The 14,848-nt window shown below is 38.9% G+C and overlaps 1 protein-coding gene and 1 long non-coding RNA gene across 2 annotated transcripts; one reads left to right on the top strand and one right to left on the bottom strand.

The window, feature by feature from the left end:
* Positions 1 to 6,145: 6,145 nt before the first annotated feature.
* LOC110465541 lies at positions 6,146 to 8,336 on the top strand. The gene is made up of 2 exons (XR_002464622.1): positions 6,146 to 7,637; positions 7,685 to 8,336. It is a non-coding gene; the product is annotated as an uncharacterized LOC110465541 (long non-coding RNA).
* A 99-nt stretch (positions 8,337 to 8,435) lies between these two features.
* On the bottom strand, positions 8,436 to 12,424 carry LOC110465540. Its single transcript, XM_021521445.1, has 6 exons — positions 12,270 to 12,424; positions 11,621 to 11,747; positions 11,194 to 11,262; positions 10,335 to 10,466; positions 8,970 to 9,113; positions 8,436 to 8,805 (listed from the first exon to the last, which is right to left on the bottom strand). Exons 1-6 carry the CDS (start codon positions 12,319 to 12,321, stop codon positions 8,757 to 8,759), a joined length of 573 nt encoding a protein of 190 aa, XP_021377120.1. The 5' UTR covers positions 12,322 to 12,424; the 3' UTR covers positions 8,436 to 8,756.
* Between the last annotated feature and the right edge of the window lie 2,424 nt (positions 12,425 to 14,848).

The following is a 14,848-nucleotide window of genomic DNA, read 5'->3' as shown; positions in this document are numbered from 1 at the left end:
GTTAACCCCTACACGTTACCTGACGCTAATGATTGCCGAGGACTTACCTGGATGGCATTGTTAACCCCTACACGTTACCTGACGCTAATGATTGCCGAGGACTTACCTGGATGGCATTGTTAACCCCTACACGTTACCTGACGCTAATGATTGCCGAGGACTTACCTGGATGGCATTGTTAACCCCTACACGTTACCTGACGCTAATGATTGCCGAGGACTTACCTGGATGGCATTGTTAACCCCTACACGTTACCTGACGCTAATGATTGCCGAGGACTTACCTGGATGGCATTGTTAACCCCTACACGTTACCTGACGCTAATGATTGCCGAGGACTTACCTGGATGGCATTGTTAACCCCTACACGTTACCTGACGCTAATGATTGCCGAGGACTTACCTGGATGGCATTGTTAACCCCTACACGTTACCTGACGCTAATGATTGCCGAGGACTTACCTGGATGGCATTGTTAACCCCTACACGTTACCTGACGCTAATGATTGCCGAGGACTTACCTGGATGGCATTGTTAACCCCTACACGTTACCTGACGCTAATGATTGCCGAGGACTTACCTGGATGGCATTGTTAACCCCTACACGTTACCTGACGCTAATGATTGCCGAGGACTTACCTGGATGGCATTGTTAACCCCTACACGTTACCTGACGCTAATGATTGCCGAGGACTTACCTGGATGGCATTGTTAACCCCTACACGTTACCTGACGCTAATGATTGCCGAGGACTTACCTGGATGGCATTGTTAACCCCTACACGTTACCTGACGCTAATGATTGCCGAGGACTTACCTGGATGGCATTGTTAACCCCTACACGTTACCTGACGCTAATGATTGCCGAGGACTTACCTGGATGGCATTGTTAACCCCTACACGTTACCTGACGCTAATGATTGCCGAGGACTTACCTGGATGGCATTGTTAACCCCTACACGTTACCTGACGCTAATGATTGCCGAGGACTTACCTGGATGGCATTGTTAACCCCTACACGTTACCTGACGCTAATGATTGCCGAGGACTTACCTGGATGGCATTGTTAACCCCTACACGTTACCTGACGCTAATGATTGCCGAGGACTTACCTGGATGGCATTGTTAACCCCTACACGTTACCTGACGCTAATGATTGCCGAGGACTTACCTGGATGGCATTGTTAACCCCTACACGTTACCTGACGCTAATGATTGCCGAGGACTTACCTGGATGGCATTGTTAACCCCTACACGTTACCTGACGCTAATGATTGCCGAGGACTTACCTGGATGGCATTGTTAACCCCTACACGTTACCTGTTGCTAATGATTGCCGAGAACTTACCTGGATGGCATTTTTAACCCCTACACGTTACCTGACGCTAATGATTGCCGAGGACTTACCTGGATGGCATTGTTAAGCCCTACACGTTAACTGACGCTAATGATTGCCGAAGACTTACCTGGATGGCATTGTTAACCCACATACATTACCTGACGCTAATGATTGCCAAGGACTTACCTGACGCCAATGATTGCCGAGGACTTACCTGGATGGCATTGTTAACCCATATGCATTACCTGCCGCTAATGATTGCCAAGGACTTACCTGACGCTAATGATTGCCGAGGACTTACCTGACGCTAATGATTGCCGAGGACTTACCTGACGCTAATGATTGCCGAGGACTTACCTGGACGGCATTTTTAACCCCTACACGTTACCTGACGCTAATGATTGCCGAGGACTTACCTGACGCTAATGATTGCCGAGGACTTACCTGGATGGCATTGTTAAGCCCTACACGTTACCTGACGCTAATGTTTGCCGAGGACTTACCTGGATGGCAATGTTAAGCCCTACACGTTACCTGTGGCTAATGATTGCCGAGGACTTACCTGGATGGCATTGTTAACCCCTACACGTTACTTGACGCTAATGATTGCCGAGGACTTACCTGGATGGCATTGTTAAGCCCTACACGTTACCTGACGCTAATGATTGCCGAGGACTTACCTGACGCTAATGATTGCCGAGGACTTACCTGGATGGCATTGTTAAGCCCTACACGTTACCTGACGCTAATGATTGCCGAGGACTTACCTGGATGGCATTGTTAACCCCTACACGTTACCTGACGCTAATGATTGCCGAGGACTTACCTGGATGGCATTGTTAACCCCTACACGTTACCTGACGCTAATGATTGCCGAGGACTTACCTGGATGGCATTGTTAACCCCTACACGTTACCTGACGCTAATGATTGCCGAGGACTTACCTGGATGGCATTGTTAACCCCTACACGTTACCTGACGCTAATGATTGCCGAGGACTTACCTGGATGGCATTGTTAACCCCTACACGTTACCTGACGCTAATGATTGCCGAGGACTTACCTGGATGGCATTGTTAACCCCTACACGTTACCTGACGCTAATGATTGCCGAGGACTTACCTGGATGGCATTGTTAACCCCTACACGTTACCTGACGCTAATGATTGCCGAGGACTTACCTGGATGGCATTGTTAACCCCTACACGTTACCTGACGCTAATGATTGCCGAAGACTTACCTGGATGGCATTGTTAACCCATATTCACTACCTGACGCTAATGATTGCCAAGGACTTACCTGACGCTAATGATTGCCGAGGACTATCCTGGATGGCATTGTTAAGCCCTACACGTTAACTGACGCTTATGATTGCCGAAGGCTTACCTGGATGGCATTGTTAACCCATATGCATTCCCTGACGCTAATGATTGCCAAGGACTTACCTGACGCTAATGATTGCCGAGGACTAACCTGGATGGCATTGTTAACCCCTACACGTTACCTGACGCTAATGATTGCCGAGGACTAACCTGGATGGCATTGTTAAGCCCTACACGTTACCTGTGGCTAATGATTGCCGAGGACTTACCTGGATGGCATTGTTAACCCCTACACGTTACTTGACGCTAATGATTGCCGAGGATTTACATGTATGTCATTGTTAACCCCTACACGTTACTTGACGCTAATGATTGCCGAGGATTTACATGTATGTCATTGTTAACCCCTACACGTTACTTGACGCTAATGATTGCCGAATGGCATTGCTAAGCCCTACACGTTACCTGACGCTAATGATTGCCGAGTACTTACCTGGATGGCATTGCTAAGCCCTACACGTTACCTGACGCTAATGATTGCCAAGGACTTACCTGACGCTAATGATTGCCGAGGACTTACCTGACGCTAATGATTGCCGAGGACTTACCTGGATGTCATTGTTAAGCCCTACACGTTACCTGACGCTAATGACTGCCGAGAACTTACCTGGATGGCATTGTTAACCCCTACACGTTACCTGTTGCTAATGATTGCCGAGAACTTACCTGGATGGCATTGTTAAGCCCTACACGTTAACTGACGCTTATGATTGCCGAAGACTTACCTGGATGGCATTGTTAACCCCTATACATTACCTGACGCTAATGATTGCCAAGGACTTACCTGACGCTAATGATTGCCGAGGACTTACCTGGATGGCATTATTAAGCCCTACACGTTACCTGACGCTAATGACTGCCGAGAACTTACCTGGATGGCATTGTTAACCCCTACACGTTACTTGAGGCTAATGATTGCCGAGGATTTACATGTATGTCATTGTTAACCCCTACACGTTACTTGACGCTAATGATTGCCGAGGATTTACCTATATGTCATTGTTAACCCCTACACGTTACTTGACGCTAATGATTTGTTAACCCCTACACGTTACCTGTTGCTAATGATTGCCGAGAACTTACCTGGATGGCATTGTTAACCCCTACACGTTACTTGAGGCTAATGATTGCCGAGGATTTACATGTATGTCATTGTTAACCCCTACACGTTACTTGACGCTAATGATTTGTTAACCCCTACACGTTACCTGTTGCTAATGATTGCCGAGAACTTACCTGGATGGCATTGTTAACCCCTACACGTTACCTGCGGCACGTCCTTTTGACTACGTAGAACCCAATTATATATGTACTATTTATCTAAAATTGCCGTTTTTGCGTACTTACCTAGACAACACAAGTTTGTTTTATATAACAACCTGTTGACTTATGTTATGTAAACAATTTAATTTATACCAATATAACTGCAATCAAAGTCTGTAAGAAAATGGCGTATAGGCCACTGAATTTGTTCAGAAAAAGGCTGATATAAACTAAACAGATATGATATGTAACTTGGTCGTTGTTCAACAAAAGATCATTTAAGTAAAGTCTTACCAGACCCAATAGCTTCACTTAAACATAAGGAGTAGCACTACCTTGTTCCCTTCAGCGTTGAATACATGTATCGACTGGATAGTATGTTATCATTGTTGATAGTCGTAGTTTTAATAAGTTGACTGAGGTATAACAATGCCAAGTCTAAGGATATAGCCAAGAATAAAATGGAAGGCTGGGTTCTTCTTAACATCCCGAATAAGATAAAATGTGTATCGTTTCATGATTGAAATTGTAAGAAAGGGTATTCGTAAACAGGGCTTTATATATTCTTAAAGCATGTGTCTGATATCATTACAAAACATGCATTTAACCAAGTATTGAAATACTCTGGGTAAACATGTTTTGTTCATGTCTATTTCTTATATTCTCACATGTTCAGGATACGGGCAAGACATTACCAGTTAGGATAGCAATATGTTTTCAATTAAATATGGTATTTGTGTGTTGCCGTTAGTGGTGTGTTTCCGCTAAGGACATTCGTCGACAAACGGATTTTCCACTACATATAAAAACTATAATAACGTAGCATTACAGACAATTTTTTTTTATTTAATTTTTTTAGTTTATAATCAATTACTTTGCAATCCTTCGCAAAATGTTTGTATACATATTGAACGATATGACTGTCAAGGAAATACACACAAGTCTTTAGTTAGTTTTGTAGTTTCATGTATAATGGTAGTAACGTTTCAATGCAGTGGGTTGTATGCAATCACACCGTTAGTCTTCTAACCACACATTAATATTTTATGAGAAAGAAAGAAAAAAATATGTGAAATTGTTAAGTTCATATTACAATGCAAGGATAACGTCTAGTTGTCAGTTACGTATTGTGTCGAAGACAAGACCTAATATACATACACTATCTGTCTCCTGGTATCACGTTGTAATATGTTTCCTGTCGTTTCTTATTCTTCAGAGTCGGGAAGAAGGTATATTGGATTGTTGACTACACTGGGCCAAGTGAACAAGTGTTAAATATTAAAATAAAATAACATGTCATAACTGGAATCAATATCATAAGTCTTACTTAACCACTGAACCGAACAGTGAGCGATCGTTTTTGATAACCGTCTTCAAAATCCATATCTTACCGATAACTTAACTATTAAAACATCAAATGTTCATAAAATATCCCTTGATAAGACCCTTCTCTGAGAAATATTCTTTTATAGTGTAAGTGTGATTGTGTATAAACATCCCAAAGAATCGGCTGCAAGAGTAGCATAGCAAATGATCACATTTTTTTCTTATATTTCACGGTGTTTAATTTATGTCAAATTGTATGATCCTATGTTTTTGATCCTGCTTTTAATCTGAATATAGTAACTGCAATTCGCCGAATAAAAATTATCATTTAAAGCATAGATGTTCGGCTATTTCATTAGATACTTCTCACATGATTATGAAAAGTTAATATAATACAGAACTTGCCTGTTACTATTCTGATGTTGTGACTTTTTGCCTGACAAAAAAAAATATCTAGACGTCACGAATTCCATTAACAAGTTGTCTAGTCACATTTTGAAGTCCGGTTTGCGATAGATGAACTTCCTTAGAGATCCGTTAAAAGTACTTTGTCCTCGAAAACTCGTTGAATAAGCATTCCAGAAACATTCTTTTCTTCACCAACACTCGTAAACATATAGGGTAAATAGTTCAGAAAGAAAGCATTAAGAGTTATCGCCCTTTTCTTTATAGTTTTGAATGTTAACAAGGATTTTTCAACTTGACAAGCACTGAAGCCTTATTGGATCACACAAAAGGATTAATAATATTTTGTTTTTGAGTTTGAGATTTATCAGTATCTTAAAATGTTATTCAACAGTTCAATAAAAGTATATCAAAACTAAAACCACAAATTGACATTATTTCTTTGTTTTATTGAATAATTACAAAACATACAGTATAATCAGCACAGACGTCGGGAACACAGCATGAATCAAAATGTTATTCATCAGGACACCCGTACAGGAACACACCATGGATCGGTAAAGGTATTCGTCAGGACACCCGTACAGGAACACAACATGGATCGGTAAAGGTATTCGTCAGGACACTCGTACAGAAACACACCATGGATCGGTAAAGGAATTCGTCAGGACACCCGTACAGGAACACATCATGGATCGGTAAAGGTATTCGTCAGGACACCCGTACAGGAACACATCATGGATCGGTAAAGGTATTCGTCAGGACACACGTACAGGAACACATCATGGATCAGTAAAGGTATTCGTCAGGACACTCGTACAGTAACACACCATGGATCAGTAAAGGTATTCGTCAGGACACTCGTACAGTAACACACCATGGATCAGTAAAGGTATTCGTCAGGACACTCGTACAGTAACACACCATGGATCAGTAAAGGTATTCGTCAGGACACTCGTACAGTAACACACCATGGATCAGTAAAGGTATTCGTCAGGACACCCGTACAGGAACACATCATGGATCAGTAAAGGTATTCGTCAGGACACTCGTACAGGAACACACCATGGATCGGTAAAGGAATTCGTCAGGACACACGTACAGGAACACATCATGGATCGGTAAAGGTATTCGTCAGGACACTCGTACAGGAACACACCATGGATCCATAAAGGTATTCGTTTGGACACACGTAAAGGAACACACCATGGATCAGTAAAGGTATTCGCTTGAACACACGTACAGGAACACATCATGGATCAGTAAAGGTATTCGTCAGGACACTCGTACTGGAACACACCATGGATCAGTAAAGGAATTCGTCAGGACACCCGTACAGGAACACACCATGGATCAGTAAAGGTATTCGTTTGGACACACGTAAAGGAACACACCATGGATCAGTAAAGGTATTCGTTTGAACACACGTACAGGAACACATCATGGATCAGTAAAGGTATTCGTCAGGACACTCGTACAGGAACACACCATGGATCAATAAAGGTATTCGTCAGGACACTCGTACAGGAACACGCCATGGATCAGTAAAGGTATTCGTCAGGACACGCGTACAGGAACACACCATGGATCAGTAATGGTATTCGTCAGGACACTCGTACAGGAACACACCATGGATAAGTAAATTTATTCGTTTGGACACCCGTACTGGAACACACCATGGATCAGTAAAGGTATTCGTCAGGACACCCGTACAGGAACACACCATGGATCAGTAAAGGTATTTGTCAGGACACTCGTACAGGAACACATCATGGATCAGTAAAGGTATTCGTTTGGACACCCGTACAGGAACACACCATGGATCAGTAAAGGGATTCGTTTGGACACACGTACAGGAACACACCATGGATCAATAAAGGTATTCGTCAGGACACTCGTTCAGGAACACACCATGGATCAGTAAAGGTATTCGTTTTGACACCCGTACAGGAACACACCGTGCATCAGTAAAGGTATTCGTCAGGACACCCGTACAGGAACACACCATGGATCAGTAATGGTATTCGTCAGGACACTCGTTCAGGAACACATCATGGATCAGTAAAGGTATTCGTTTGGACACTCGTACAGGAACACACCATGGATCAGTAAAGGTACTCGTTTGGACACTCGTACAGGAACACACCATGGATCAATAAAGATATTCGTCAGGACACTCGTACAGGAACATATCATGGATCAGTTAAGGTATTCGTTTGGACACCCGTACAGGAACACACCATGGATCAGTAAAGGTATTCGTCAGGACCCCCGTACAGGAACAAACCATGGATCAATAAAGGTATTCGTCAGGACACTCGTTCAGGAACACACCATGGATCAGTAAAGGTATTCGTCAGGACACCCGTACAGGAACAAACCATGGATCAATAAAGGTATTCGTTTGGACACTCGTACAGGAACACATCATGGATCAGTAAAGGTATTCGTCAGGACACCCGTACAGGAACAAACCATGGATCAATAAAGGTATTCGTCAGGACACTAGTACCTGAACACATCATGGATTAATAAAGATATTCGTCAGGACACTCGTACTGGAACACATCATGGATCAGTAAAGGTATTCGTTTGGACACACGTACAGGAACACACCATGGATCAGTAAGGGTATTCGTTTGGACACTCGTACAGGAACACACCATGGATCAATAAAGGTATTCGTCAGGACACTCGTACAGGAACACATCATGGATCAGTAAAGGTATTCTTAAGGACACTCGTACAGGAACACACCATAGATCAGTAAAGGTATTCGTCAGGACACCCGTACAGAAAAACACCATGGATCAGTAAAAGTATTCGTTTGGACACACGTACAGGAACACACCATGGATCAGAAAAGGTATTCGTCAGGACACACGTACAGGAACACACCATGGATCAGTTAAGGTGTTCGTGAGGACATTCGTACAGGAACACACCATGGATCAGTAAAGGTATTCGTTTGGACACCCGTACAAGAACACACCATGGATCAGTAAAGGTATTCGTCAGGACATCCGTACAGGAACACACCATGGATCAGTAAAGGAATTCGTCAATGTATTCGAACGTTGGAATGAAATAATGCCTGCAATATAATATTCAATTTTAACAATTCAGTATGTAAATATTGGGTAACAAAATTTACATAGTGATTTACTGTGCAATATTAAAGCATTAGGTTTCATAGAGGGTTTAATATTATAAGCAGTATTCGTATAGATTTGTCTTATATTTGTCTTTTGAACTCACCTCGGAGTTTTTGTTTTCTTTGCCTTTTTCCCGCCTTCCTTTTTGCCCTTTCTGCGTCCACTTCCTTTTTCTTTTGGCTGTCTCGGTTGCTTCGGCTGCTTCGGCTCAAAGTTAGAATTTTTGGTTTTCTGTATTCTGAAAAGCCTGTAATAAACATATATTGTATAGTTAATGCGTTCAGACATCATTGTAACAATCTTAAACTGAACATGACAAATTTTAATAAATATCTACACATTTGTAAGTTGAGAATTTCTGCAACATTTCCTGAATACAATATTGTTAATATCTATACATGAAGAGGATATCAAAGCAGCTTCATGTGAATTTCGAATTACATCGCTCGATTTGCTTTCAAGTCATGTATTTACATCTAGATAAGTTACTCCGTTTCAATAATTACAATTGCGCATGATACAAACCAAAAATGTATGTATTACGTGTTATTTCACCTGATAACAGCTATATCATTACCCATCAATAAAAGTAGGTTGGGCAGGTGATGAAGATGACAGCGATGATTGCCGGCAGTAATTTAATTAAAGCGAGTATATCTTACACGAAAACATTTATTTGTTGCATTTGAAAGCAAATAAACAATCCACGGATACCCAAGATGTTCTCGACTCCTTCAATATCACCCTCTTGGTCATGTGTTATTGGAAAGTATTCTGAGCATATTTTGTTATAGTAATATATAAATCTGCTTGAACTTAGAGAACTTGAGCAATTGTCCAATACATCGCAAAATCGTATCCACATATATATAGCTACAATGTACTATTCTAATACGGCGTCTTTGATTCTGGTGGCAAAGATGATAAATATCTTAATAAAAACTAAAATAAATGCTGTGAAAACAGATATTTTTACCCCATTTTCTTGGTTTCCCGACGAAACACCATTTCGTGGGTACATGAATACGAATATTACGAGTACCAACTAAAATGAAAACTTGTTTTATATCACATTGGTAATAACTTCGTTAACCTGCGTATTTGTGGATGAAGAATACACATGATATCACGGAAATTAAAAACCCAATGAAGGTTAGTGATTTCACAGTTGATGCGTCTGACAAAATTAGTCCGTAAGAAACATTGATGATATGACAAACTGAGTCCGTAAGAAACATTGATGATATGACAAACTGAGTCCGTATGAAACATTGATGATATGACAAACTGAGTCTGTATGAAACATTAATGATATGACAAACTGAGTCCGTATGAAACATTGATGATATGACAAACTGAGTCCGTATGAAACATTGATGATATGACAAACTGAGTCCGTATTGAACATTGATGACATGACAAAAACATATAAGTTTAATATGTGGGCCTTATGGATAGAACAACCTACATCTGGCACTGGTCCGGTACTGTATTGACAAACGCAAACGGTCCTAAACTGCTATGGATGAGAGGCTTGCACGGCAACTGGCCTTCAAGGTTACTTCTATTTCTGAAACTGACTAATGGCCGTCGGATGGTCCTGTGAAAATAAAATATAGGGTACAGTTTAAACTTGAAGTTTATGCATACGCGTTTTAATACTGTTATCAACAAAAAAGGCTTCACGTAAACATCACATCGGCGTCTTTTGTTCAATCTCAGAAATTGCAATACCGAGCCTTGCATTGTGCCTTAGTCCTCAGTAAAAGTTGAGATTTGCTCGCCGGGGTTAGAACTTAATTTTATGATTAAACTGTCCCATGCCTTGATTTAAGTGTAGTTTTATCTGTGGCCAATTGCACCTGGTTGTTATCATGATAGTGACAAATACTGTGGTCTAAGGCAAAACCTTTTATTGTATGGGTATTTGCTGATTAACTAGATTAAAATAGCTATTGAAATATGTTCATCGAAAGGGAAAAATCCGAATTCGTTCCACAAATATTCAATAAAATAAGAAAGAAGATTTACGTTTTTATAATATTTATAGAGTACAGTACAGTAAAAATGTGTGTCTGTTGGAAAGGCAAAAAAAATAAGCAACATAAAAAAAAAAAAAAAAAAAAAAAAAAAACCCCAATTAATATATACCAGTACATATCACGACGTAAAGAACCACCCGTTAAAAGGCAGATAAAACTAATGCAGCTACAATAAGAAGGATATTTTCCCCATTAGAAGTTATCTCTTTAACGTTAATCAAATGTTTAAATCACAGCCAACTTGCAATGAAGGTGGTATAACCAATAATACATCAGGCGCCTTACTTGTGTTTTTTCTTAAACGCCATAATTTCCGTTGACGGCCGTAGTTGGACAGTTTCTGTTGTTACAACCCTGAAATAAACCAAAAAATATTGTAAAATCGAACATTGGCACTACTACTTGTATGACATGTTGCTTGTTTGTCAAAAATGAAACATGATCTGTTTACGTATTTGTATTATATTTAGTAAATTTGGTAGCAATTTCCTTCTTTTTAAAATAGTTGTACAGTAAAATATCTGTAAGATAATGTAACTCTTTTTCTAGTTATCTATGAAATCATCTATATAGATGAATTATTAAAAGGTACACGCACCAAGTAAAGATAAATCATTTAATAGTCAGAAACAAAGAGAGACAACTCAGAAAAAGTATATTTTAAATGTGTTAAGAAATATTTATCCGATATATTGCAATAGAATCTACATACATTTCACAGTTTTCATTAGAGGCTTGATACTCAACGATGAGAGAACCATTTTCCGTTCTGGTCAGTAACCTTGGACACGTGTTTTCTGCTACAGGCGCGACTGTAGCCCCTGTCGATAGCTGGAAACCTGTTTATCAGATAAACATACAAATATCAACACTGTTATAATGTTTGTACAGAAAGAGCATACATTTTACTACCACGTTTTCAGCTGTTCTTTTTTTTTTATTATATAACGTATAAAGAATAACAATTAAATAGAAGGAAAAAACTAAAAAAAATATATTATTTTTTACATTAAATATTGATTCTTTTTCTTCTTTAGATATTGGGGAAAGGCAATTTCAACAATATTTGCAATATTTGTTGGTCGTTGGAGCACATGTGAATAGATAGATAAAAAATATGACATTTCGATTCTGATGAGTTTCCATGTAGTAAGCGAAGCCGTCCACCACAGAAATAGTCTCCACTATATTGGTTCCACTATATATGTTTTATCACAACTAATTACAAAACGTTAAATGTGGTTCGGTAGTCCTAATCCATCGGTGTGGTTTGTGATTAAATTCGAGTTAGATTAACACGTTGTATATCATAACAAGCAGTAATACAATTATATTCGGTTTATGCTGAAAATAATACTTACTTATTTGTAATACTGTAAGAACTCCAATCGTCACGATGTAAAAGGAGTCCATTTTTCACTGAAAGCTTGTCCGTATGTTATTGTAGTCTACAATATAGCAGGTCTAGTGCCAGTCTGACCCTCACAACTTATATATATCTCACAAAAACACTTTCCATGGACCAGAACGCGTCATCATGTGGTGTGTGTTTGAAATGAATATATGGATATGAATTTATGACCATGAACCTTTGACGTCACCTGAGGAACACTCTGGGTTTAAAGTTCACATCGAGTTAGCTTTCTGAAAACTCAAACCAGACAGTATATAATCAATTAGAGTGCATCTCTGCAATATACAATTAATAACTATACAAAATAATTAATGATTAGAAGACGAAAACTGCATTTATATATCGTGGATATATTTTTTATTTTTTATTTTCGTGTTACCCCTCTGGCGCCTCTGATTTTGTCTTTTGTTTGGCGCTTTCTTTATTGCTGTGATTGTCAGTTCTCGTGAATGATGTCATCAATCACACTGACCTCTTAGTGGACAGTCCCTGTACGATGGTCAATAAATAACTACCTAACATCTTATTGTCAACAAAGAAAGGTCAGCACAGGTACATTTCAATGGAATGACGTAGTTTTTGTATTGTCTGTGCTTGATCATTGACAAACTGGTATGGACTTTGAAGTACAGTAGTTATTTGATGCCTATTGACTAAGAGTTAGTTTGAAGGTAGGAATATGGCGACGATTGACTTCCTGTTTAATGGGGGGATATTTTGGAGTGTGGAGGTATATTTGCAACAGGATACTAAGTAAATGGTTGTAGACAAGCGATGTCTACCTAAATAAGTATATCTTCATATATGTTAAACAATCGTTTGTCTACTTAAAGAAAGTGATGTAATTCTTTGCGTAGAATACATTAGAATAACAGGCAACTGTTAGAATTTCGTTTCCGCATAAACGTTACTACTTTCAACTTTTCCATATGACACAATTTCAAACTTTAACGTAAACTTACTTGGGCGTCTTAACCGATAGTGCTTAAACATCTCAGACACACATAATTATATAAATACTTACAATGTCAGCGCTGGATAATCGTTAGGCTCTGTGCAAAATGTCATCAAAATCGAACAAAATTGAAGTCAGAATATTAGAGAGATTAAATGCGTAACGTAATCGGCCTGTATTCGTCACAGGATATTTAAGAATAAGCAGACGAGGGATTCTACGTTAAATCAATAACGGACAGAACATTTTAATAAAAAGAATATGTTAAAGAAACACCAAGTCAATAAGAATTTGCTACAACAAGACAGACCTATAAATATGCATCACAATAAACTGATAAAATATCTCTCTTTTAATAATTAGAAAATATATCGTAAACAACAGGTTTGTTTATACTTACTACGAGTGCATGTGTGTATGTGAGCCAGATTACCAGGCGGTTTGTACCCGGTATATTTACAGACGTTATGCGGTATTGCTTATAAGATATATAACGATCATGAAGCCTAGTTTGTCATAATACAAAATGTAAATTAAGGTTATTACAACGTTCAATGAGATACCTTCTGAATGCGTCACATCAATAAAGGTTTTATTAATTTTACCTGAATTGATACATCTGAATTCTTTATATGTACATTGCACTCACATTGTTTTGAAGATATGCTTCATATTCTTTTCCTTTATCTATTAAGATAACCATGCTTTCGGTGAAACTGAATACCGGCGTCTTGTAGTATAGACAATATGATCTAGGTTAGATTAGCATAGTATCATACAGACCCGCTATAAGTTATATAAACAAGGCTATTTATAGTTTCAATATATTGTCCTACATATCACTAACAGGAAGTTATAATTTGAGTGCAAGGACCTATACGGAGCGTCCCTCTGTAGTATAGCGCCCTATATAATTTCTAAAATCACTCTAAAGCGCTTTATAACATATAGATAATAATATAAGTCATAATTGTGAAACAAAAACAAAGGCTTACAATCACTTTTATACATTTAAGCAAACAATGTACACATACACACACACAACATGTAATTGAACAAACAAAGGGTGGTATTTACATGACGTCTTTGCAGAGACCCTAAAATGCAGATGTGAAGAGGTGAGTTTTGATGTCCATCTTGAATGTTGCCAGTATTGACTTTCTAATAGCAGATGGTAAGCTATTCCACACCGTTGCCGAAACCCTTATCACAAAGCACCGGTTTCAATGTAAATGTTGTAGTCCACACAATTATGTCGATTAATCAATTTGTTTTGTTCATTGTACTTAACTAAATCTAAAACAATTATTTTCAACAAATTATTTTGCAAACAAATCTATTATAAATCGCAAGTATACATATGCATTTATTTTTCGTCTATAATCAACGCATTGTTGCATTTAATGTGTAGTGAAATACCTTTTGTTGTCATATCTATAATTTTGACGTGATTTCGTTTATGTATTCTCAATATGTTATCAGCTATCGAAGCAATGTCGTTACAAGCGTATAGTAAAAACTGTATTCGGAATCTAGTATCGGGAGGCTATTCTATTAAAATTCTGAAAACA

The sequence above is a fragment of the Mizuhopecten yessoensis genome, unplaced genomic scaffold (assembly GCF_002113885.1).
Source record: "Mizuhopecten yessoensis strain PY_sf001 unplaced genomic scaffold, ASM211388v2 scaffold11089, whole genome shotgun sequence".
In the NCBI taxonomy this organism is placed as follows: domain Eukaryota; kingdom Metazoa; phylum Mollusca; class Bivalvia; order Pectinida; family Pectinidae; genus Mizuhopecten; species Mizuhopecten yessoensis.
This window is presented reverse-complemented; position numbering and strand designations above follow the sequence as displayed.